General features: G+C 48.3%; 1 protein-coding gene across 5 annotated transcripts in view; it reads left to right on the top strand.

The window, feature by feature from the left end:
* POLRMT (RNA polymerase mitochondrial) overlaps window positions 1–26,467 on the top strand; it is a 238,297-nt gene that overhangs the window by 57,183 nt on the left and 154,647 nt on the right. Inside the window, exon 1 of one of the 5 annotated variants that reach the window (XM_078771713.1) lies at window positions 20,785–20,917. The exons of the other annotated variants lie outside the window; for them this stretch is intronic. Coding sequence (XP_078627839.1) covers window positions 20,883–20,917 — 35 coding nt within the window. The 5' untranslated portion in view covers window positions 20,785–20,882. Of the gene's footprint in view, window positions 1–20,784; window positions 20,918–26,467 lie in introns of those variants that run through there. 5 annotated transcript variants of the gene reach the window in all.

The raw sequence follows: 26,467 nt of genomic DNA, 5'->3' as shown, positions 1-26,467 counted from the left end.
ACAGGCGTACGGACCTCTCCACAGGCGTACGGACCTCTCCACAGGCGTACGGACCTCTCATTCATAAATACACCAGAGAGACACCGATGCTGGAAGGGGGACAAGGACAAAGTGAGACATAACCGACACAGGCGACGAGGAAAGCACAAACACAATGCACCTCTCAAACATATGCAAAACACTTGCAACACAAGATTTTCACGGGTCAATGGTCACGAGGTCTCACAACACAGCTTGGTGATTGGTTGACAGAATGGGCCCACCCCCTTTGCCCATGTATATCTGAGAGAAGGTAAACAAGGCAATTACTCTTGATAAAGGCGAGTGGAGTCCCAGTGCATGCCGGGTTGCTGGCCGAAACTTTGTTTTTTTGGACGAGTTTTTAAGACAAAACTATAGGTTTGAGAACGGTAAAATGGACGGATTGGATATAATTCCCATATATATATTGTTGCGGTTTTGAGAACCTCTCACTTGTAAATACTTGTAAATAATAACTCTTGTAAATATTCCATCATTTAATAAGTTCGCACCCATAGTTAGTCCACAAGCAACACGTAGGACACCATAGGAACTTTCAGTTATTTCCTTAGTCTGTGTTTAGTTAAGGCTGTGTTCCCAATAGTTGAATCTGCGTTGTATTAATCAAATAAGATAGGCCCAATTCCGTTCATTTTGCAATCTCTCTCTCCAAATTGTGGTACCGCCTCTGCCAGCCGCAGCCGCCTTAGCGCTCGCCCCGGCCGCCATTACGCACGCGGTCAAGCTGGAGAAGAAGGGGGCGGAGCACCAAGAATGAGGCGTGGCCCTGTCAACGAACCAACCAGGGCTGAGGTGGGCGTGGCGTAGCTTGATCTCTAAGCGCACTATATAAGCGCATGCGCCAAGCCCTTTCACGGACTGCATGAGGGGAGGCCATTGTGTAAGGACTGCGCAGGGAACGATCGATTGTCACGGACTTCTTTCAGCGGGCTCCGGTTTCATGAACTCGTTTGAAAGGCGCTTTATGAACTGAGTGATTGAAAGAGAGAGAGAGAGAGAGAGAGAGTGGCGCACATATTACGTACGCAGCAGTCCAGCCCTCGCATATGTGAAGGTCCGGTCGTGCGCCAATGACACGCGAAGCTGCCGGCCGTTCTTCGCCGCGGAGCCGGAGCCGGACTCGAGTGGACCGGATCCGGATCCCCTCGCCTGGACCATCTGCTTGGACCTTCTCCTCCTACTACTACCCTCCCGTGTAAGTCAGTCTGTTTGTCCTGGGGTTGAGTAAGACTGTATAGGTAAGCTTGCTCTGTGTCCTGCTTCTTCTTCTTCTTGTACATTCTTCCCTTTCGTTTCCTCTTCTTTGGTTGTAATAAATCCTTTGTTCTTCCTTACCTTTTGGTTTCCTCTCCATTCGATCGTCTTCGTCTTTTCTCAAGTGAACACCTGTGGCACAATAGGAACCGCTCAGGATTGGGTTTAGTCCTTTGTTAATGACTCGGGCTTTGGATTGCTAAACCGCTCGGCAATTCCCATCTTGTCCGCGGTCCGAGCGGGAGTTATCTCCCTGCTTTGCGGTCGGATTGGCACTCAGGTATTTGGGACTCCATTGACCAATCACCCTGGCCAATCTCGACCGGAAAGGAGCGTTATAATTTCCAGGATTGGGGGACGGCCAGCTTAAAAGACAAGGGGATTAACCCCCCCTTGATAAGGGGAGCGCCGACCCCCGAATCCGCAACAATCCGCAACAACAACAGTGCCAGAGAGGGCACCGAGGTGGTAAGCGCCAGGGAGGGCCTTCCCCAGGTAGGTTAGGGTGAGGAGCAGGGAAGCTCGGGTGGCGACGTACAGTGGCGGAGGTGTGCAGGTGAGCGGACCTGCTGGTGAGCCACACGACCCAGCCCCGAAATTGTGCGAGTGCACAGGGGGAAAGAAGCGGGGGAGTGAGACCCAAAATTGGTGAGCGCCACAGTATGTTCAATGGGAATTGGTTTTTAGAACCACATGGTGTAAGATGGCGAATGGATTGGCAGGGAAAGACCCCGGGTAGAGTAAAAGTGTTAATGTCATTTAGAGTATAGATAGGAGAAAGTCTCTTCGCACCATCTACGTTCACTTACCGAGGTGATAAAACTCCACACCATATTTTGGCAGACATTTGGGAATGAAAGACGCATCATGACGTGGGTGTGACATTGTTGGGATTCCATCTCTTCCTCCTTCGGAGGGATTGATGATGAATTTGGCATTAGGGGAGATATGGGGGACGGGACATAGCGACGGATTTGATAAATGTGTAAATTGTGTAAATATGGGGGAGGGGCAAGGGTGGAGTAGGTGACAGGGGGGGGACGTACATTAGGGACGAGCTTTCTCGGCTCGCTCTCCTGCGCGCACCGCACCTTGCATTGCCTGCTATTAATGTGTACCCTTGTGCCCTTGCCCCGCTGATTTGCTTGTCCTCCTTCCCCCACTCATGGACTTGTTTTGTTGGGCCCGGGGGGAGTGCGCAGGTGGCCGCAGTTGTGTGCCCGCACCTTTGCTGCCTCCGGCCTGCACTGATGCACCATATGGACCACACTGGCACCACTCATGGACCACACGTTCTGTGGCCTAGCACCACCTTATGGACCACACGTACTGTGGCCTGGCGTCTCTGCTGGGACCGGCCACTGTGGCCAGCGGTGCCTTCTTGCGGACCACGGTTAAGGTGGCACCTATGCCATGCAGGTGGACCACCTCAGTTGGCCCTGCTGGCCGTAAATAAAAAGTGGACGCGGTGTGTGCCCTTTTTGATTATTAAATAGACTGCAAGCAAGAAGGCAGCCAGAACCAGCGGCCCAGCAGCCAGCCCAGAAGAGAGAAGACATCGGACACCAGTTATTATTGTTTCCAATGTGATTGACTGTGCATTTTCATGCTTGGTGCATTTTTTGTGTTATGGTGCTTTATGGTGCTTTTGGTGCATTTTGTTGATTGGTGCATATGGTATGATGTATCAGTGCAGTGCAGCGCAGTGATTTTCCCGCTTCTCAAAAGTTCTGCTTTTGTATCCCAAAAGACAGGTCCTGGGTTGCAGTAGTTGTAAATAATCAAAATAGTAGTGTCTTTGTTAATAACATGCGCCCCACCGGCTGAATGTGCAGTTTTGAAAATAATTCCGCAATTCGGTTAGTCTGTGGGCATGAGTCTGATAGGTAGAATGCAACGCAGCAGGCGGGACATATTTAGTGTTAAAACTGTCGCACTCAGGGTGAGGTTAAAAGTAAAGGGTAACCACACCTAAGTGCCACACTAAGTTAAAGTTGTTTCGGCCCGGGACGGACCTGGAGGAAAGGAGGGTGCAGTGTTGCAGTTTTGAGAACCCCTCACTTGTAAATACTTGTAAATAATAACTCTTGTAAAGATTCCATCATTTAATAAGGTCGCACCCATAGTTAGTCCACAAGCAACACGCAGGACACCATAGGAACTTTCAGTTATTTCCTTAGTCTGTGTTTAGTTAAGGCTGTGTTCCCAATCGTTGAATCTGCGTTGTATTAATCAAATAAGATAGGCCCAATTCCGTTCATTTTGCAATCTCTCTCCAAATTGTGGTACCCGCCTCTGCCAGCCGCAGCCGCCTTAGCGCTCGCCCCGGCCGCCATTACGCACGCGGTCAAGCTGGAGAAGAAGGGGGCGGAGCGCCAAGAACGAGGCGTGGCCCTGTCAACGAACCAACCAGGGCTGAGGTGAGCTTACTGGTGGGCGTGGCGCGGCTTGATCTATAAGCGCACTATATAAGCGCACGCGCCAAGCCCTTTCACGGACTGCGCGAGGGGAGGCCATTGTGTAAGGACTGCGCAGGGAGCGATCGATTGTCACGGACTTCTTTCAGCGGGCTCCGGTTTCATGAACTCGTTTGAAAGGCGCTTTATGAACTGAGTGATTGAGAGAGAGAGAGAGTGGCGCACATATTACGTAGGCAGCAGTCCAGCCCTCGCATATGTAAAGGTCCGGTCGTGCGCCAACGACATGCAAAGCTGCCGGCCGTTCTTCGCCGCGGACACAGAGCCGGACTCGAGTGGACCGGAGCCGATCCCCTCGCCTGGACCATCTGCTTGGACCTTCTCCTCCTACCACTACCCTCCCGTGTAAGTCAGTCTGTTTGTCCTGGGGTTAAGTAAGACTGTATAGATAAGCTTGCTCTGTGTCCTGCTTTTTCTTTTTCTTGTACATTCTTCCCTTTTGTTTCCTCTTCTTTGGTTGGTGTAATAAATCCTTTGTTCTTCCTTACCTCTCCATTCGATCATCCTCGTCTTTTCTCAATTGAACACCTGTGGCACGATAGGAACCGCTCAGGATCGGGTTTAGTCCTTTGTTAATGGCTCGGGCTTCGGATTGCTGAACCACTCGGCAATTCCCATCTTGTCCGCGGTCCGAGCGGGAGTTATCTCCCTGCTTTGCGGTCGGATTGGCACTCAGGTATTTGGGACTCCATTGACCAATCACCCTGGCCAATCTCGACCGGAAAGGAGCGTTATAATTTCCAGGATGGGGGGACAGCCAGCTTAAAAGACAAGGGGATTAACCCCCCCTTGATAAGGGGAGCGCCGACCCCCAAATCCGCAACAATATATATATATATATATGTATTATATATATATATATATATATATATATATATATATATATATATATATATATACTAGCTTGGCTCGGATCGCTACGCTCTCCTCATCACGCGTCGTTACTGAAAAACGGGCTTATTTTAGCTGAGGATAATGACTGTAACTGAGTTGCTGTGTTGTCATGATTTACACCAATCATAATACAAACAATTATTTTGCACAAATGTATTTGTTGTGTTTGTGATATTACATTTTTATCGGCAATTTAGGTTGAAGATGGAGGTTGAATGTTTTTTTTTCTTTCAATAAATAACCCCTCAGCACGTACATAGGGGAGGGGTGGGTGCAGACTGGAAGTTTGGGACGATTACACCTCACCACACATCATTTAAAACACCTCACCACCACGTAATTCAAAACACCTCACCACCACGTAATTCAAAACACCTCACCACCACGTAATTTAAAACACCTCACCACCACGTAATTTAAAACACCTCACCACCACGTAATTCAAAACCCCTCACCACCACGTAATTCAAAACACCTCACCACCATGTAATTCAAAACACCTCACCACCACGTAATTCAAAACACCTCACCACCACGTAATTCAAAACACCTCACCACACATAATTTAAAACACCTCACCACCACATAATTTAAAACACCTCACCACCACGTAATTCAAAACACCTCACCACACATAATTTTAAATACCTCACCCCCACCAAATTCAAAACACCTCACCACCACATAATCCAAAACACCTCATCCCCATGTAATTCAAAACGCCTTACCATCATGTCATTCAAAACACCTTTCCATCATCTCATTCAAAACACCTTACCATCATGTCATTCAAAACACCTTACCATCATGTCATTCAAAACACCTTACCATCATGTCATTCAAAACACCTTACCATCATGTCATTCAAAACACCTTACCATTATGTCATTCAAAACACCTTACCATGTCATTCAAAACACCTTACCATCATGTCATTCAAAACACCTGACCATCATGTCATTCAAAACACCTTACCATCATGTCATTCAAAACACCTTACCATCATGTCATTCAAAACACCTTACCATCAGCTCATTCAAAACACCTTACCATCATGTCATTCAAAACACCTTACCATCATATCATTCAAAACACCTTACCATCATGTCATTCAAAACACCTTACCATCATGTCATTCAAAACACCTAACCATCATGTCATTCAAAACACCTTACCATGATGTCATTCAAAACACCTTACCATCATGTCATACAAAACACCTCACCATCATGTCATTCAAAACACCTCACCACCACGTAATTAAAAACACCCCACCACCACGTAATTAAAAACACCCCACCACCATGTAATTCAAAACACCTCACCACCACGTAATTCAAAACACCTCACCACCACATAATTTAAAACACCTCATCACCACATAATTTAAAACACCTCACCACCACGTATTTCAAAACACCTCACCACCACGTAATTCAAAACACCTCACCACCTCATAATTCAAAACACCTCACCACCAAGTAATTTAAAACACCTCACCACCACGTAATTCAAAACACCTCACCACCATGTAATTCAAAACCCCTCACCACCAGGAAATTAAAAACACCTCACCACCAAGTAATTTAAAACACCTCACCACCAAGTAATTTAAAACACCTCACCACCAAGTAATTTAAAACACCTCACCACCAAGTAATTTAAAACACCTCACCACCATGTAATTCAAAACACCTCACCACCATGTAATTCAAAACACCTCACCACCAAGTAATTCAAAACACCTCACCACCACATAATTCAAAATACCTCACCACCAAGTAATTCAAAACACCTCCCCACCACGTAATTCAAAACACCTCACCACCAAGTAATTCCGCTGAACTTGGGGATGACTAAGAAGAAGACCTTTGTTGGTCGAAAGCTTGTCAAGAATTAAAGATCGACCGTCCTGAAGCTACGTCCGCATCTGATTTAATCTCCCGATTATTTATTTAATGCAAATGAGACGCCCTGCTCGTACTGTGGAGTTTCTACTATTTCTCAAAGTTATTTATATATATATATATATATATATATATATATATATATATATATAATTATATATATATATATATATATAATTTATATATATATATATATATATATATTGTTACAGATCGCGGTTAGATGTTATAGACCGAGCGGTGGTGTAAGACCGCGACCTAACAAAACTCACCCGATTCACCCAGACTTTGGCCGTATCGCACCCCAGCTGCTCAATGAGGGAAAAGACGAAAACGACGCAATGCAAAGAGGAAAAAGGAATAAAACGAGAAGACGTACAGACGAGTAATGGGGTTTATTATTTACACAAGCAAAACGGAGCAATCAAGGTTTATTTACAACACATGAGACGCAGGTGACACAGTGCAAATACTAGCTTATCTACAGGCTTAACTTATCCCAGGACAGAACAAACAAAGACGACTCACACGGGGAATTGCAGGAATCGCAGGATGTGGATGGCTGGAGGGAGAGGGAGAGGTCCAAGGGGGGGTCCCGCCGCACAACCGGCGCGTTCAGCAGCCGCCGTTCCTGCCCCCTTTTGCGGTTGCCGGGTGTCGCTGCTGCGGCGGCCTGCAGTTGCCTTGCCAGGCCTTGTCTTACTCGCTTCTCACCACCGACTTCTCACCACCGCAACCAACTGTGACCACTGACCCTCCTTTTTGGCACCCGACTCAGACCAACTCTTCTCTCTCTCTCTCTTTCTCGGTGCAACCAACTCCTCCTCTCTCTCTCTTTCTCCGACCAACCCAGAGTGCATCTCCCTTTCTTCTTCTTCCGCTCCACTTCCGGTTGCGCCCTTTTATAGCGCCCCCAGCGATCACGCCCCCGGCGCTTTGGACACGCCCATCGGGGCGCTCACCTCGGCCCTGGCTGGTCGCACGACCCTCGGGCTCCGCCCCGGACGACGACGGGCGGGCGCGCCCCTCCCCTCCTCTGACGAGGTGGAGACACGCCTTTCTTCCCTGACTCGAGCCTCGTGGTCAATGGCGGTTATTGGAGGGGAGGTGATTGGGAATCGAGGGCTCAGCAATGACGAGAGGGGATGTAATATGGCAATCGAGGGTCGGCAATCACGAAAGGGGGATGTGAAGGAAATGGGGATTTTTGGGGATGGGAATGGAAGGGGATCTATTCTCTTTCACTGGTGCAATGGAGTACTTCAATTAATGGGAGACACAGCCTTATCCTAAAACACAGAATAAGATATAACTATCGAACATGAATATCCTATGATTGGCTGACGTGTATGCTTGTGGACTATGGGACGCCCTTTTGATCTTACACAGCTCCGGAGGCAGGAGGCACAGCACAACAACAATAATAATAATCATACAGCACACAATAAAAAATATATATATACAGTCCTCATATCCACAACACTGCACTCTCCTCCTCTTAGGCACGTCCCGGGCCTACAACTTTTAGCTTTAGCGTGACACGTAGGTGTAGTTCCCTCTATTTTTAACCTGACCCTGAGTGCGACAGTTTAAACATAAATAAATGTGTCCCGCTGCTCCATTGCACCCTGCCTAACAGACTTTCGCCCACAGTTAACCGAATTGCGGAATGGTCTTCAAACTATACACTGACGGTGGGGAGCATTATTTACAATGACTCTGCTTTTATTTACAAAACTAACCCAGGACCTGTAATTGTTCTTTCTGGGGGGAGGACAGTCTGCTCTGCATCAATGCACCATTAAAGCACCCAAAAACGCACCAATACACACCCAAGCACCAATCGGTGCAGTCACCATTGTTCAATGAATAAAATAAAACCAACAACCCCTAACCCTGCAGGTGTCTCTGGCTCTTCGGCTCCCTCTGCTGGTTATTAATATTTCTCTTCCAGATGTTGTCATTTCCTTTGCTTTGCTTACTGGCGGCCTATTTTCAATAAAACTTGCACCCAATGTGTCCTTTTTATTTATTTATGGCCCACCAGGCCGACTATGTGTATGGTTCACCTGTGGGGCATTGGTGCCCTGTGGCCAAGGTCCGCCAGCAAGATTTCGGGCCCTCATGGCCGGTTCCAGCAGAGGGGCCATGCCCCAACCCATGGGGTCCATAAGTGGTGCTCGGCCACTGACATGTGGTCCATAATGTGGTGCATCGATGCAGACAGCTGGTTCTGGGAATTTCGGGCGCACAATGGCCGACCCACGCACGCTCCCCTCGGCGCCCAACGGCGCACAGGTCATGTGGGAGACAAAAGGGGGACAAGACAAATGAGCGAGGGGTAAGGTCTCAAGGGTACACATCAAAAAGGCAATGCAAGGCGAAATGCGTACGGAGGGCGCAGTGAGAAAGCTCGTCCCTACCGTACGTCACCCCCCTGTTACCTAGCCCACCCTTGCCCTTACCCCATATGTACAAAACCTACACATTACCAATTCGTCACTACTGTCACGTCTTCCCCATATTTCCCCTATATCAAATTCGTCACCACAATCCCTCTACTTCAAAAATTTGCCATCATCAATTCATCATCAATCCTCATAAGGAGGCAGAGATGGAACATCAAAGCACAATGTCACACCCACGTCATGATGCGTCTCACAATCCAAAACATTTGCATCAAAAATAATTAAACATGGCATGGTGCGGAGTACCTGTCACCTCAGGTGAGTGGATGCAGATGGTGCGAGGAGATCCTTCATCCTAACTATCCTCTAAATGATTTTAACACACTTTACACTACCCGGGGTCTTTCTCTGGCCAAACCATTGGCCCTCTTACACTAGGGGTTCTAATAACCAATTCCCATTGGCCAAACTGTGGTGCTTCTCAATTTGGGGTCTCACTCCCCCGATTCATCTCCCGGTGCTCTAGCACAATTTCTGGGCTGCGACGTGTACCTCTCCCAACAGGTCTACCCACCTGCACACCTCCACCACTGTAGTTGCCACCCGAGCTTACCTAGCTCCTCACCCTAACCTAACTAACTGGGGACAGCCCCTCTCCTGGCTCTGTCACCCCATGGTGCCCTCTGGCACTGGGCTACCCGGGTCCGTCCTCCGGATCCTCGGGCCCCATCCACAACAACTACTACCGGCTCCCAGAGCCCACCTGCGGCCTCACCTGGCCGACATCCTTACAGTGGTGGAGTGCCCAAACCAACTACACACACTAACAGGCTACACGCCCAGCCATTTCCACAACACTAATGCACCCATCCAAACATCATTCTTCCAACCGCACCACAGATGCCAATATCCAACCACAATTTACCTGTACCCTCTACCTAACTCTTACACTACCCGCCCCGGGTATCCGTGATGGGGGGTCCACTCTTCCCCCATTCACACCTTCGCACCATCCACTCCACTCCACAATTTCCACCATACCCACTCCACGACCATCCATTCCAATACTCCATACCATTTATTCCATACACCTGTCTTTCATTCACCTGTCGTTGCACACCTGTGCAATCCTACCTGGTGCCACCTGCACCCTCCTCCTCTTCCTGGACCAGTTGGTCAACACAACACACATCACCATCACTCACTCATACACTGCTCCACACACCTGTTCAGTTGCACACCTGTGCAATCACACCTGTTCCATTCTCACCTGTTCAATCCTCACACACACGGCATCATCTCAGCTAACTACTCCCCTCTGAAACTTGCGCTTCCCAGCCGTCCCTTTAAACTATTGCGCTCCCACGTCATTATCATCCACACTAAACTACCTGCGTCCCCACTACAGGTATCAGTCACTAACTAAACTTAACGTCACCTAATGTCATCTTTCTAGATCCCTACAATATAACCTAACCCACCCGGGCTAGTTTTCACTGCCATACACCCCATAAGCTATTGCTCCTTTGCCCCCACTTTTTGTGAGGGATGACAGAGTTGCCATCCCACCACAGCGGGGCATCTCTCCCTGCCATCCCCCCAGTCCTCTGACGCTACGAGCCCCCGTCGCAAGAGGTACTGGGTCCTGCCTCGGCATCTAGAGCCGAGGCGATCCATGAGGGCGCCTGCTCGCCGGCATAAGGTCTTATCCGGTCGGCATGGACGATCCGAGTGGGGGTCCGTGGCCCCATTTTGATCTTAATGACCACGTCACAGATTTGCGACAGGACGACTCCCGGGCCTTGCCAGTGGGAGGTGAGTTTTGGGCACCTTCCCTTCCGCCTCCGGGGATTAAAGAACCAAATCTTCATCCCCGGAGCGTATTGACTCCCCTGGCTCCGGTCGTCGTACCTGCGCTTCATCTTGGCCCCCGCCAGATGGAGCTGGCGGCGGGCGAAGGCATGGACCCGCTCCATGCCTTCCTCCAGGTGACGTGCGTACCCCTCCCTCGGCGGTGTGTCCGTGGTGTCTGGCACGGGACCGCATAGCAAGTCGGCGGGAGCCCGTAACTCCCGCCCATACATAAGCAACGCTGGACTGCATGCGGTGGCCCCGTGCTGGCTAGTTCGGTAGGCCATCAACAGGTACGGGAGATGTTCGTCCCAGTCATCCTGACGGGTGGTGGTGAACAATGCCAGTTGTTGGATCAATGTTCGATTGAACCTTTCCACCATCCCGTCAGATTGTGGCCGCAAGGGCGTGGTCCTGGTTTTCCGAATTGACAGGAGTCTGCACACATCTTTTAGTAATTGGCTCTCAAAATTTCGACCCTGATCGGTGTGCAGCTCCTGTGGAATCCCGTGCCGACATACAAATCCTTCTACGAAGGCCTGGGCTACCACCCCTGCTTCTTGGTTGGGGAGGGCATAGGCCTCCGGCCACTTGGTGAATTAGTCCATTACAACGAGGATATACTTATTACCTTGGCGGGTGCGGGGCAGCGGTCCTAGAATATCCATAGCCACCCGCTCAAGGGGGGCCCCCACCTGATGTAATTGAAGGGGGGCCCTCATCCTCCGTGCTGGTCCCTTTTTGGCAGAACAGGCGTCGCATCTCCGACACCAGTCCTGTATGTCGCGCCCCATATTCACCCAATAGAACCTCCGGCGGACCCGAGATATTGTCTTTGTCCTGCCCAAATGGCCGCCGGAGCGGGTACCATGCACCTGTTGCAATATGACGTTCTTGAATTTGTCAGGGACTATCACCAGCCAGGAAGTTCTATCATAGGGAACCTCCACCCACTTGCGATACAAGATGTTGCCTTTCAATTCCAGGGTCTGCCACTGAGCCCAATACGCCTTTGTTTGCGCCCCGAGGGGGGTGACCTCTTCCCCCTTTGGTCTTTGCCCCAATTTGACCCATTGGAACACCGGCCCCAGAACAGGATCCTCCTGCTGGGCCGTGCTCCAAGCCAACTCTCCAAATTCCTCGTCCGCGGTTAGTGGCAAAATTGGCCCTCTCACCCGGGTTGCCCGGACGACGAGAATCGGGGCGGAATCGCCCAATTGCTCCCTCTCCTCGTGTCTCGCACAAAATTTACAGTTTTCCCCCAGACAAGGACGCCGAGAGAGTGCGTCCGCATTACCATGGGCCTTCCCGGCCCTATGGGCCACATCAAAATCGTACTGCTGCAACTTTTCCAACCACCTTGCAATTTGGCCCTCCGGTTCCTTGAACCGAAGGAGCCATTGCAAGGAGGAATGGTCAGTTCTAACCAAAAATTTCCGCCCGTACAGGTACGGGTGGAAATGGTTCATGGCAGCCAGCATAGCCAATAACTCTTTGCGAGTGACGCAATAATTTCTCTCGGGCCTACTTAAGGCCCGACTATAGTAACCAATCACTCTCTCCACGCCCTCCTGTGTCTGGGACAAAACTGCGCCCAATCCTTCCTGGCTCGCATCCGTGTCCAGGGTAAATGCCCCGTCACTAGTGGGGTAAGCTAGAAGGGGTGCGGATGTTAGACACCCCTTCAATTTTTGGAAGGCCTCGTGGCACTCCCGTGTCCAATTAAATCGCGTCCCCTTCTCCGTAAGCCGGTGGAGGGGACAGGCCAACTCCGCAAATTTCGCCACAAAGCGCCGGTAGTAGGAGCAGAGTCCCAAAAATCCCCGCACCTCTTTGATGGTACGTGGTGCGGGCCACTCCTCTACCGCTTTAATTTTGTCTGGGTCCGTTTTTACCCCCTCGCGGCCGATCACGTGACCTAGGTAGGCCACCTCTCTTGCAAACAAAGTGCACTTACTCGGGTTCAGCTTCAACCCTGCCTGTCTGAGGCACCCGAACACCTGGTCCAAATTAGCTACTGCCTGGGGGAACGTTTGGGCATGTACCAGGACGTCATCCAGGTACACCAGGCATGATTGCCATGGCATGCCGCCCAGTACATGCTCCATCAATCTTTCAAAGGTGGCGGGGGCGTTACACAAACCAAACGGCATCACAGTAAACTGATACAGTCCCTTACCTGTGGAAAATGCCGTTTTCTCCTTCCCTGCCCTATCCATCTCCACCTGCCAATACCCACTCTTGAGGTCCAAAGTTGTGAACCAATTTGAGCCCGCAACGGCATCGAGGGTGTCATCAATTCTTGGCAGGGGATATGAGTCCTTGAGTGTCACGTTGTTTAGCTGGCGATAGTCCACGCAGAACCGCGTGGTCCCATCTTTCTTTTTGACCAGCACAACAGGTGACATCCAAGGACTTCCCGAGGGCTCGATCACACCTGCGTCGAGCATTTTTTCAACCTGCTCGTCAGCTTCCGCCCTCTTGCTCCAAGGGAGCCGTCGGGCGGCCTGACGAATAGGCCGGGCCTCACCGGTGTGGATCTGATGTTTCACCAGGCCCGTACGTCCAATATCCTCGGTGGACAAGGAGAAGAGGTCCAAATGGGACCCAACCAGTTTGTGTAAGGCCTCCCTCTGGGTACCTCCCAACTCTACACTACTACGATTTACCATCTCGCAAATGGGATCGGGCCAATTCCTAGAACTTATTGAAGGCTCCCCCTGGGGCCGGCTCGGCTGGACGTTCTCGCCCCTCACTGACGCGACTTCTCTAACTGGGGTGCAGCCAGCTACCTTCGTGCCCCTCACTATAGTGCGTGGTTCTGTGCTAGTATTAATTACTCGGACGGCCACCACCGGCCCGTCCGTTTTTACAAGGGTACGGCCCACGATTAAACCAGGTATGGATAGCGCTGCCACCGGTTCGACCAGGCCGCAGGATTCCTGCCATGTCGGGCGAGCTGACCATCGGGCCGGCACTACGGCCTCGGCCCCCGGAGGGATGGTCACGGCCTCAGGAGCCTCCAGCTCCACCCTCTCGGCTGTGCTCACCCCCTCCAATGGTAGCTCTTCCACTCCCCATCGCAGGATCCCCCGACTCAAGTCGATTTTACAACCGCTGGCAGTCAACAAATCCAACCCTATTAAGCATGGGTCGCACACCTCCGCCACCCAAACCTCTATCTCTTGCTTCACCGATCCCAACTTGAGGGTCACAAAACCACGCCCTATGATCGGAGCCGTTGCCCCGGTAGCCAACTGCAAACTATGATTTTCCAGACGCTGGATTTTACCCCAGCCGTCTGCACTCGAATTAAGGACCACGGGGCTGATGATCGTGGCGCTGGCTCCCGTGTCCACCACGGCGTCTACCCCCACGCCGGCAATTTTGCACCGAATTGTCAAACTACCCGTCCCAATTCGGCCACAATGAATGACCTGTCGCGTCAACGAGGGCTTCTCGCCATCCTCTACTGCCGAACACCGCCCTGCATGCCCGGCACGTTCTAGTTTCCCGGGCCCTGGCGGGGGGGTGTCTGAGGTCGGCTAGGCCGATCGATACTGGGCGGAGTTGAGGGCATCGGTTGGCGGGAAACGTCCCGGCGCGGAGCTCGACACTCCCATGCACGGTGACCCATCCTAGCACAATTATAGCACCTCACCTGGTAAGGTGCTTGCCTCCGGTATTCCAAATTCCCCCCCCTGTATGTCCGAATTGGGGTACTCTGTCGGGGACTACCGGGTGCCACCGCTGGGGCCGCCTGCCATGGTCCAGGCCCCGCCAGGCGCCGATCCACTAACCTCCGGACCATGCTCTCCAGGTCAGGGCCCCCGTCGGGGGCGGGCCCCCTTGGGGGGCCGCCCCCCATCACGGGCCCCATCTGGCGCACCGCCACTGCATGGCGCTCGCCTCCCCGGGCCAGGGGCCTCGCTGCTTCCCAACGGGCTGCAGCGTCGGCCGCCTGACTCATGGTTTGCGGGCGCCACATGGCGAGCTGTTGCCGGAGCTCCAGATCCGGAAGGGCCTGAATAAAGTGATCCAGCGCCAGGCTTTCCTGGGAACTCGCCGCCATGTCCGCGTGTGCAATCCCGACCGCGCGGCGAATATCGTGAGCAAGTTCCCCGATGGTCTCCTGGGGCTTGCGTTTTCGCTGCGCAAGTTGGGCTTTAACAAGCTCGCTTTGCTGTTCAATGCCGAACCGATTAATTAATGCCGCACGGAGGGCTGACAGGGTGAGAGCACCCGGTGGTAAAGCCGTCAGCACCTCCGCCGCCGCGCCGCGCAGTGCCCCCACCAGGTGTACTCCACCTTCGTCCTGATTCCAACCGTTGCCTTTACACACGTACTCAAACTGCGCCAGGTACGCCCTCAAATCACTCTTGCCGTCATACGGCGCGAGTGGGACCTTGTGGGCGCCCGAAGGTCGGACCCCGCGCGTCACTCCTTGCGGGATCAACGCGGGACCAAACCGTTCGGGCTCCCACAGTACGCTATTCCCGGGGGGCTCCCGCGCGTCTCCCGTCCCTCCAAACACTACCCCTCCTGGTGTCGATGCCTGGGTCGCCCCTCCGCAACCCGCTACCCACGCCATACCCCCACAGCCTTGCTCACCAGCACCACCCCCACTCCCCATAGCCAACCCTCCTTGCACACCTCCTCTGTCCATACACTCCGGACCAGTCATACATCTTACCATTGGTCCCTCACGAACACCCGGGTCTACACCACCCCCCAAGCCGACTGAATCTCCCCTCACATCATGTACATTGCCACTCACCTCCGTACCTCGTCGCACCTCCTCTGCCACCTGCAAACTTTTTATTTGGTCAGTGAGCACCGCATCATGATTTGAACACAGACCTTGTACATATTCCATGACTTCCTCCTTTATCTCCCTCTTAGTTTCCCTCCGTCTCTTTTTAATTTCACTCACCCCTTCTTCCACCTCCTCTAATTTTTCCTTTACCTCCTTCATCTCCCGGTGCGCCCCTTCTATCTCTTCCTCTATCGCTACTTTAACCGTTTCTACGTGCGTCCTTACCTCCCGGTCCTTCGTCTCCATTGCTTCTGTCACCTCTTCCAACCTCTTCGTCAATCCCTCATGTACCATTTGACATTCCTTTTGTGTCGCTATTAATTCATTTTTTATGTCCTTTTGTGTTGCTTTTAAACCCCCGATGATTGCTGTGTTCTTTTCCACTTGGTCCGTTAGTTCCTTTTGTCCCACTGTCAGCTGTTCTACTCCTTTCGTCAGATCTTCTATTCCCCCCTGTAACTTTGCCGTATTATTTCTCACCTCTTTCTCTATACGCTTTTCGCCTCGCTTTACCTCCTCGCGCAGCCCCGAGACCTCCTCACTCACCCCTCGTCGTATTTCCTCCATCTGGTTCCCCATCTGTTCGATTTCCCGGGCGGATTGTTCCCCTATTTCCCGCAATTTGTCCTCCATCCTATTTTCTAACCCCATTAACCCATTTTTCACCCCCTCTAACTGATTCTCCTGGGCAGCCATTCTATATTCCACCCCCGTTAACCCATGTTTCACCCCTTCTATCCCATTGTCTAGCCCCTCAAATTTCTTGTCGAACTCCTTAAAATTATTGTCTAACCCCTCAAATTTCTTGTCTAACTCCTTAAAATTATTGTCTAACCCCTTAAAATTATTGTCTAACCCCTCAACGGTACCCCTTGCTTCGTCCCTCATTACCCCCATTTGGCCCTCCAATCGCTCACCCTGAGCATCCATCCGGTTCCCCATTACCCCCATTTGGTTTCCCATTACCCCCATTTGGCCCCCCATCCTATCCATTTTTGCATTCAGTTGGGTCAAGAATAATCTGAGGTCAAACCCGGTTTGCCCAGCGTCCCCAGCCGCCACCGCAGGCTCGCCCTCCGCGGCGCCGCTATTTTGGGACCCTTCAACCACGTGAGCGAGCGCGCCATTTTGCGCGCCTGATATTCCCGCAACCACATTGCCATTTTCCTCCTCCCTTTCTTCCCCGAAGTCCTGGGTTACTTCTAACCCCTCTATCTCTCCCACCGGCATCCCGTCGCCTTGGACAGCCATGGCGCGATTTCAAAATTCGGGCTTTTCCTTTAAAACAAAACAAATTTCGTACTTTATAATTTTGAGCGCTTGAAGCGCGCTCCGGGTCGATCTCACTCCCCGACACCAATTGTTACAGATCGCGGTTAGATGTTATAGACCGAGCGGTGGTGTAAGACCGCGACCTAACAAAACTCACCCGATTCACCCAGACTTTGGCCGTATCGCACCCCAGCTGCTCAATGAGGGAAAAGACGAAAACGACGCAATGCAAAGAGGAAAAAGGAATAAAACGAGAAGACGTACAGACGAGTAATGGGGTTTATTATTTACACAAGCAAAACGGAGCAATCAAGGTTTATTTACAACACATAAGACGCAGGTGACACAGTGCAAATACTAGCTTATCTACAGGCTTAACTTATCCCAGGACAGAACAAACAAAGACGACTCACACGGGGAATTGCAGGAATCGCAGGATGTGGATGGCTGGAGGGAGAGGGAGAGGTCCAAGGGGGGGTCCCGCCGCACAACCGGCGCGTTCAGCAGCCGCCGTTCCTGCCCCCTTTTGCGGTTGCCGGGTGTCGCTGCTGCGGCGGCCTGCAGTTGCCTTGCCAGGCCTTGTCTTACTCGCTTCTCACCACCGACTTCTCACCACCGCAACCAACTGTGACCACTGACCCTCCTTTTTGGCACCCGACTCAGACCAACTCTTCTCTCTCTCTCTCTTTCTCGGTGCAACCAACTCCTCCTCTCTCTCTCTCTTTCTCCGACCAACCCAGAGTGCATCTCCCTTTCTTCTTCTTCCGCTCCACTTCCGGTTGCGCCCTTTTATAGCGCCCCCAGCGATCACGCCCCCGGCGCTTTGGACACGCCCATCGGGGCGCTCACCTCGGCCCTGGCTGGTCGCACGACCCTCGGGCTCCGCCCCGGACGACGACGGGCGGGCGCGCCCCTCCCCTCCTCTGACGAGGTGGAGACACGCCTTTCTTCCCTGACTCGAGCCTCGTGGTCAATGGCGGTTATTGGAGGGGAGGTGATTGGGAATCGAGGGCTCAGCAATGACGAGAGGGGATGTAATATGGCAATCGAGGGTCGGCAATCACGAAAGGGGGATGTGAAGGAAATGGGGATTTTTGGGGATGGGAATGGAAGGGGATCTATTCTCTTTCACTGGTGCAATGGAGTACTTCAATTAATGGGAGACACAGCCTTATCCTAAAACACAGAATAAGATATAACTATCGAACATGAATATCCTATGATTGGCTGACGTGTATGCTTGTGGACTATGGGACGCCCTTTTGATCTTACACAGCTCCGGAGGCAGGAGGCACAGCACAACAACAATAATAATAATCATACAGCACACAATAAAAAATATATATATACAGTCCTCATATCCACAACAATATATATATATATATATATATATATATATATATATAGATATATGTATATATCATAATACAAACAATTATTTTGCACAAATGTATTTGTTGTGTTTGTGATATTACATTTTTATCGGCAATTTAGGTTGAAGATGTAGGTTGAATGTTTTTTTTTTTTTCAAGAAATAACCCCTCAGCACGTACATAGGGGAGGGGTGGGTGCAGACTGGAAGTTTGGGACGATTACACCTCACCACCACGTAATTCAAAACACCTCACTACCACGTAATTTAAATGTATATATATATATATATATATATATATATACAATATATATGTGTTGGGCTTGGATTTGACCGAATGAGTCCATCCTGCTTATGGAAGTGGAGCATGGGCCCTCACTGTGACCCATTAGAAGGAACATAATGGGTGCTATATTTGACTTCCTAATTCAGCTTTCGATGTCCATCGGTCTGAACATAGGACAAACGAAGATCGTAGTTCTTTTCCAAGGCCATCAGTGAAAATTAGCAGAAGACATCTCAAGATTGCTTGGCACTGTTACCACGACAAAAACGAACCCGTTTCCAATGTTGTACTGTGTGCACCTAAACACTCAATGCCGAAGCGGTGGAGACCAGCTCTCAACTACATATAATGTGCAAGCAATGAATGATCACGAGTTATCAAACAGAGTGACCACTATATTTGTCATGGGTGTGTGTCTGTGTGTCTGCAGCATAACTGCCCGATGATATCATCCGATCTCGATGAAACTTGGGTGGGAGGTTGATATCATGATCTGGTTCTGTCCTGCCTCGAGTGGGCGTATTGCGCCCATTGTGGACGGAGCCACACCTGAAAAAGATGTCTTTTTAGGGGGTAATCGAGTTCAAGCTACATCTTCTCCGAGAGGTTTGGTGGAATCTGACAGAGGTTTCGGTATTTGTTTAGGCCAATGTCATGTGCCTAGCCCCACGGAGTTCGATTTTTCATTTTCGCCCCAAGGTCAATGTCACAAGGTCACGAAATTTAGAAAAGTCTATTTTTGATGGTTTTATTACATTGTTCGCTTCCTGATAGGGTGAAATGTCGTACATGTTTTTATATTATCACATACATCATGAATACAAGTTTTCCAAGAAATTTCAGAATCTTCGACCTTTGACCTTTGAAGGTCATAAAGGTCAAATTTTCAAAGTTGTTGGAATCGAACCGAATTTTTGGTATTGTGTGGCTAACTCGTCTCATAACAGATAATACATTCCTATTTATATATTTTCAATGTCGGTTTTGACTTTTGTCATTCAAAAAACGCTCGCTCGTGAACCATCGTCGTCTCCTGACTTGTGTACTCTTTAATTTTTCATCGTTCATTTTTAATACTTTAACTTCTGTTCTTCAGTTTTTGACAAATGTCAGACTTTTTCACACGTGTTGATTGATGACCTGAGTGTTTTGTTGACTTTTTTTTTGTTTCAGCCTGTAAAATGATTTTGCATTTATTGGCCAAACATTCCGTGGTTTTTTTTTTTTTTGAACACGGTTTGTTTTGGGTGATATCATCTACAAGGTGCCTTGTTATTTGCCCGTATTTCTGTGAAATTAACAGCTGCTGTCATGCTTGTTATCAGCAATCGCTAAGCTTGGCATTGGGCCTTGCGTAAGCAAAGCCAGGATTGTGATTTTCTTCGTCAAATGCTCGATTGGTGAGGTGTAGGGCATGAAGTGCACCATTATTGCATTATTGCAATCCTGTTGTCCAAATCCATTTTATGATGGGTTTAGTTGGCAGGACATTCATGGTTTGAAAAATTTGTCCTCTAAGCATGCCAGAAGAGGCGATGCAATTAATTGTGCAATTTGAGTTGATTATGCCAGTTTGATCAGCTGTCAAAATGATGAAGCCATCGATCCATATTCTCTTTGGAGAGATGAGAGTGATGGATGTGCTTAAATGATGATTGATGGAATTGTTGAAAGGCTAGAAGTAATTAACTGGTAATTGTGCCTGAGAGGATGTGACTAATGTTTTCAAAAACAGTTGCTGTCTCTTTTGGAAGGTGTTTGTACCACTCGCTATGCTAGATTTAGGGTCTCACAATGTCCATCAAATGGACTCTTTAAAATAAAATAAAAAATGAGAAGATTTGGAAATACCAAAATGCTTTTTTCCAAGAAAATCAAATGGTTTTATTTCGAATGCGTGGTTTCGATTACTAACCAAATATTGTCAACCGCAACTGTTTTGCCTATGGAAGCTCCCTCACCTATGGAACCAACTTTCACAGTCCGTTTGATGCCATTCTTCCCTGCAGGGCTTCAAGACAGCTGTTCATCACTAGCTCAGGTCATCCTCCATTAATACGCATTATCTATTCTACCCCAAATGATCCCGTTCCCAAGCACTCCCTTTTTTTCAGGTTATTATGACCCTCTTCCCCCATATCAATCACTTTATTTCCATTTGTTTGTTGTCAGTTGCTTTATTCCTTTCCTGTTTTATCTAGGTGCTTTTCCCTTCCTCTTCTTGCTGTGTTTCATTCAGCTTGTGTGCACCTTGTTCGTCGCTATTAGTCAGTGACCATGACTGAACGTGGGGGCATCCTGCAATGAAAATCAAACCTCTCAACCATAGAAACAATGGGTAACACTCTAGCTGTCGTTAGGATCCGATACTGTTTCAACATTCATTGTCACATTCAAAGCTGAAGTCTAAACTGCTTCCCATTAGACCCCTCCGAGGCGTGTTTGCCCAGCTGGTGGTGGTGGTTTGTATGCAGCCTGTGGATGAATTATGGTGGTGGTGGTTTGTATGCAGCCTGTGGATGAATTATTATGGTGGTGGTGGTTCGTATGCAGCCTGTGGATGAATTATGGTGGTGGTGGTTTGTATGCAGCCTGTGGATGAATTATTATGGTGGTGGTGGTTCGTATGCAGCCTGTGGATGCTTGGCTGCATCATTTTATGGGGGCGTGGCTGTGCCGCTGATGCAATGCCCCCATACCAGTAAGCTGGTACTCGTTTTGCCAACCCCGGAAGGATGACAGGCTTAATCAACCCACCTGATGTTATTGCAACGGCACGACAGGGGCTTCAACTCAAGACCCTAAGATCTTAAGCGAGCCACATTAACTGTTAAGCCAACATCAGCCTTTTGCCCAGCTGCTACAAAACAATGAATATAACTCACTGAATTGTGGATTTCATCTTTACCTCCACGACCAAAGGTAGATGGAGGTTATGTTTTCACCCCTGTTTGTTTGTATATTTGTACGTCTGTGAACAAGATATCTCAAAGTTGTGCACAGATTCGGATGAAATTTGGTGGACAGGTTTGGTATTTGACATGGACAAAATGAATAGATTTTGGTGAAGATCCGGGTCCGGATCTGGATACGAGAATTTTTTAAATGACTCTTCACCATTGAACCGATATATAGCATGATGTCTTTAAAAAGTTGTTGATGGATTCGGACGAAATTTGGTGGACAGGTTTGGTATTTGACGACATGGACAAAATGAATAGATTTTGGTAAAGATCCGGTCTGGATCTGGATACGAGAATTTTTTGAATGATTCTTCACCATTGAACCGATATATAGCATGATGTCTTTAAAAATTTGTTGATGGATTCGGACGAAATTTGGTGGTCAGGTTGTGTGTGTCAAGACAAGGACAAATCGATTCGATTTTGGTGAAGATCCGAATACGAATCTGGATCCGAGCATTTATTATTTTTTAACTGATCCTTCACTATTGAGATGCATGGCCAAAAACGATGTATCGCATGATATATGAAAAGGTTGTGGATGACATGACTTACGACAAAACTTGGACGATGAGTTGGTTTCATGACAAGAACAAGCCGATTCGATTCGATTTAGGTCCGAATCCAGATCGAGCTGATCAGTGGGATCCAAGACAAACTGTTCAACCTGGCGGAGGTGTGCGCTCTACTGAGTGCTGTTCTAGTTTCCGTCTGAATAATATGACGCAGACAAAAAACAAGGCGTATGCGACAAGTATGCTATCATCTTGTGCAGCAAATACATGAACCAAATTATATACGGTAAACTACCTGTATATATTATGTAAAATCGATACCTACAATGAATGTGGTAAAACATCCAGTAACCTGTAATCAAGAGAGTTTGGTGAGGTATGGTTAATGGGTGAATAAATGTCCATAGTTTGGGATGGGGAATGTTTAAGTGATGCAGTAAGTTCAAAATGGTAGTGAATTAGTGAATGATCATTATTGTGGAAACAATCATTCATTCTCACCTGCCGTTCAAGAATGTTATGTGAGAGTAACATCGGATCTCATGTTTGATCAATAGTCAACTACTGTTGCCATTCATTGCAAGAGCTCCCTACTAGAGAGAGGGAAATTATTTATTGAAGAACATTATGACATGATTAGACCTAGATACAGCGCCTTCAGAAAGTATTCACACCCTTAACTTTTTCACATTTTGTTGTTACAGCTTTTTGTCACTAATCTACACATAATATCACATAATGTCAAAGTGGAAATTTGTTTTTAGAAGTTTCTACAAGTTAATTAAAAATGAAATACAGAAATATCTAATTTACATAAGTATTCAACCCCCCTAATTTACATAAGCGCCTTTCGCAGCGATTACAGCTTCAAGTCTTCTTGGGTATGTCTGTATGAGCTTTGCACGTCTGCATTTAGGGAGTTTCTCCCATTAATCCTTGCAGATATGCTCAAGCTCTGTCAAGTTGGATGGGAAGCGTCGGTGAACAGCCATCTTCAAGTCCTTCCACAGATTCTCAATGGGATTCAAGTCTGGGCTTTGGCTGGTCCACTCAAAGACTTTCACGTTCTTGTTCTGAAGCTGTTCCAATGTTGCTTTGGCTGTGTGCTTGGGGTCATTGTCCTGTTGGAACGTAAATCTTTGCCGCAGTCTAAGGTGTTTTGCATTCTGAAGCAGGTTGTCCTCAAGGATTTGCCTGTTTTTGGCTCCATTCAATGTTCCCTCTATCCTTACAAGTCTCCCAGTCCCTACCACTGAAAAGCATCCCCTTAGCATGATGCTGCCACCACGATGCTTCTCTTCAGGAATGGTGTTAGATGGGTGATGAGCTGTTCTCAGTTTCTGCCAGACGTAGCGCTTTATATTCAGGCGAAAGTCCAATGTTCGTCTAATCAGACCACAGAATATTTTGCCTCATGCTCTGAGTCTTTCACGTGCCTTATGTAGGCTCCAGGTGTGCTGTCAAGTGCCTTTTACTCAGGAGTAGCTTCCGTCTGGCCACTGTCCCATAAAGCCTAGATTTGTGAAATGCTGTAGAGACTGTTTGCCTTCCGGCAGGTTCTCACATCTCAGCCAAGGAACTCTGTAGTTCTGTCAGAGTTGGTTACCTACCTGACCAATGTTCTTCTTACCAGCCGGTTAATCAGTTTGGTCGGTCGGCCAGCTCTAGGGAGACTCTGGGTAGTTCCATATTCTTTACATTTCCTAATGATGGAGCTCCTAATTAAGTCAAATTTCTTAATTTCTTAATTAAGTCAAATTATACGATTTGATCCTAACGATGATCCCATCACTGTGCTCTTGGGAACTTTCAACACTCTAGAAATTTTAATACCCTTCCCCAGATCTTTGCCTTCTCGCAATTCTATATCTGAGTTCTACGGACAGTTCCTTGGACTTCATGGTAGAGTTTCTGCTCTGACATGCGCTGTCAACTGTGGGACCTTGTATAGAAAGGTGTGTTTCTTTCTAAATCATGTCGAATCAGTTAAATTGGCCACAGGTATACTCCAATCATGTTGCAGAGACATCTCAAGGATGATGAGAGGAAATTGGATGCACCTGAGCTCAATGCTGAATGCCATAGTAAAGGGGTTGAATACTTATTGACTCGAGACATTTCAGCTTTTCATTTTTAATTATTTTGTAACAATGTCTAAAAATGCAATTCCACGTTGGCATTATGTGGTATTCGTTGTCGATCATTGACAAATAAATCTCAATTCAATCGATTTTAAATTCAAATTCCACCCTAACCCTAATGTGAAAAAGTCAGGTCAGTCTTTTGAGACTGCGACTGGTAACATGTAACCCAGTGCTACCGGTCGCGTGGTCGGGGTGTCGGCGACTAAATCGACACCCTTCGTTGGCTATCCTAGTGGGGAGGATGACTGTTACACCCTGCTAGAACCAAACACAACACCTGGCATAGGGTGATGAGCTCCCGTAGGGAGCCAATGGCCATCCAGTAAGGAGATGGTGTCTCCTAAAAAACACACATCCGGTTTGGACTGGTTCAAGTCATACCAAAGACTTTAAAAATGGTACGTCGTCCTTCCTTGCTTGAAAAGGATAGAGCACGGACAGTCTCCATCGGTTGGCATCCACAGGGAGGAGGAAATTCCTCTTGAGGAAATGCCCTGCGGAGTACGGTGAGAAAAGCGGCGCAATTGTTATGATGTCACTGGTACCGAGAGTATCCCAGGGAGTTACCTTGGTGACGGCACTTACCCTTACCGTGTGTGTGTGTGTGTGTGTGTGTGTGTGTGTGTGTGTGTGTGTGTGTGTGTGTGTGTGTGTGTGTGTGTGTGTGTGTGTGTGTGTGTGTGTGTGTGTTTCCCCGTGCGTGTGTGTGTGTTTCACCGTGTGTGTGTGTGTGTGTGTGTGTGTGTGTGTGTGTGTGTGTGTGTGTGTGTGTGTGTGTGTGTGTCAGCTCTATTACGAGCCTTACCCCTTGTATAAAATAGAAATGAGGTCAAGGGGTGTGAATACTTTCTACAGGCACTGTAAATTACTTCTTTCCAGAGTCGAAGCGAACCAGTGTGGAATGAAGGTATTATTTGTCCCAATTACCGTTTCATGAATGTGGAAAAACCGTCCATGCACATATTACGACAATGATTCGGTTTTATACGATACTTAAAGAGTATTTTGTATTTAAATTTTTTTGCTTGTTGTAAAAATACTTTTCATGAAAACTATAATTTCACAAAATGTTTCTCTGTTCTTGAAATCCATGTGTAGCCTGTTTGAGACTCATTTTGCTCGTGAACACCAGTTTGTGGGCTTTTTGCGATTACAGACCAAAATGGTACAATTGTGTTAAAGTACAAATTGATTTGGAAAAAGAGAAGAGAACTGATGAACATAGTATTCTGTTTGTTTTCGAAGAGTGCACATGGGACGTCTTTGCTGTTGAAAAGTAGCTTTAGATTTTTGAAGTGGGAGGTTGCTGTGAAATGAATGAAGTGGTTGAGTCTAAGTTGGGAAAGGGAAGTGTGTGTGAAATGATTTTGTGGATCGCGTTGCGTATTGGAGAGAGTGCAGTTTGTACAGATGAAAGTAAAGTTGTTTTGATGGTGAATTGCATCATCTCTCACATGTTAAACCAATCTATATTCAAAAACGGTATTTTCCATAAAAAGCACGAACCAAAATTCTGTGGTGCCCTGATTTCCTACATTGGCGTCAGCACTTCATAATGACTCGTGCTCAGTGTGAGGATGTTTAACAGTTTGTATGCGCACCGTGTTTTGCTTGTTCTTCTTCCTCTCTTAGAAGCAGCACTTTGCTGGCGGGTTGGGTTATATCTGCTTGGGAGCGCAGCTGCGCATTTCTGATGGTGTCTTCTATAGATTAGGGCCGGAATTTGTGATGTATCCATGGCGCCAGCGATAACTCACCTACTTTTCTTATAAAGGCACCATTGGATCTTTAACCTCCACCAGCTGATGCTAGCATACGGTCTCCAGACTAGCGTCCACTGAGGGCCGACGCACTTTCTGATGAAGCATCAATCCGACAGTTTCTAATCTGCTCTGGAATCAAACCCAGACGAGACAGCCCTAAGTTACGTTCGACCAAAGTGTGCACCATCTTGTCAGGAACATTTGCTTGTTTATAACAGAGATGTGTTTATGATTCTTGAAACTTGAATTGTATTCCTCTTCAATATGTGATGGTGATAGAAGTCAATGAAGAATTTTAAGTTAATATAATTGTTTGAAAATAATTTATTCTGTTTTACATTGCTTAATTTTCTTCATACGTTTTATGTTTTCATTTACTAGTCAGTGGTTTTTTAAAATGGGAATTGTTTGTGGCTGTAAATATCTTTATAGGAGCCTGGTGTTGGCTTAGCGGTTAGGGTGCCGGCTTGGGATCCTCGGATCCTGAGTTTAAATCCCGGTCG

This window comes from Myxine glutinosa, chromosome 2, assembly GCF_964187855.1.
Source record: "Myxine glutinosa chromosome 2, kmMyxGlut1.1, whole genome shotgun sequence".
NCBI lineage: Eukaryota > Metazoa > Chordata > Myxini > Myxiniformes > Myxinidae > Myxine > Myxine glutinosa.
Note: the sequence above shows the minus strand (reverse complement) of the source record. Positions and strands in the feature narration are given on the sequence as shown.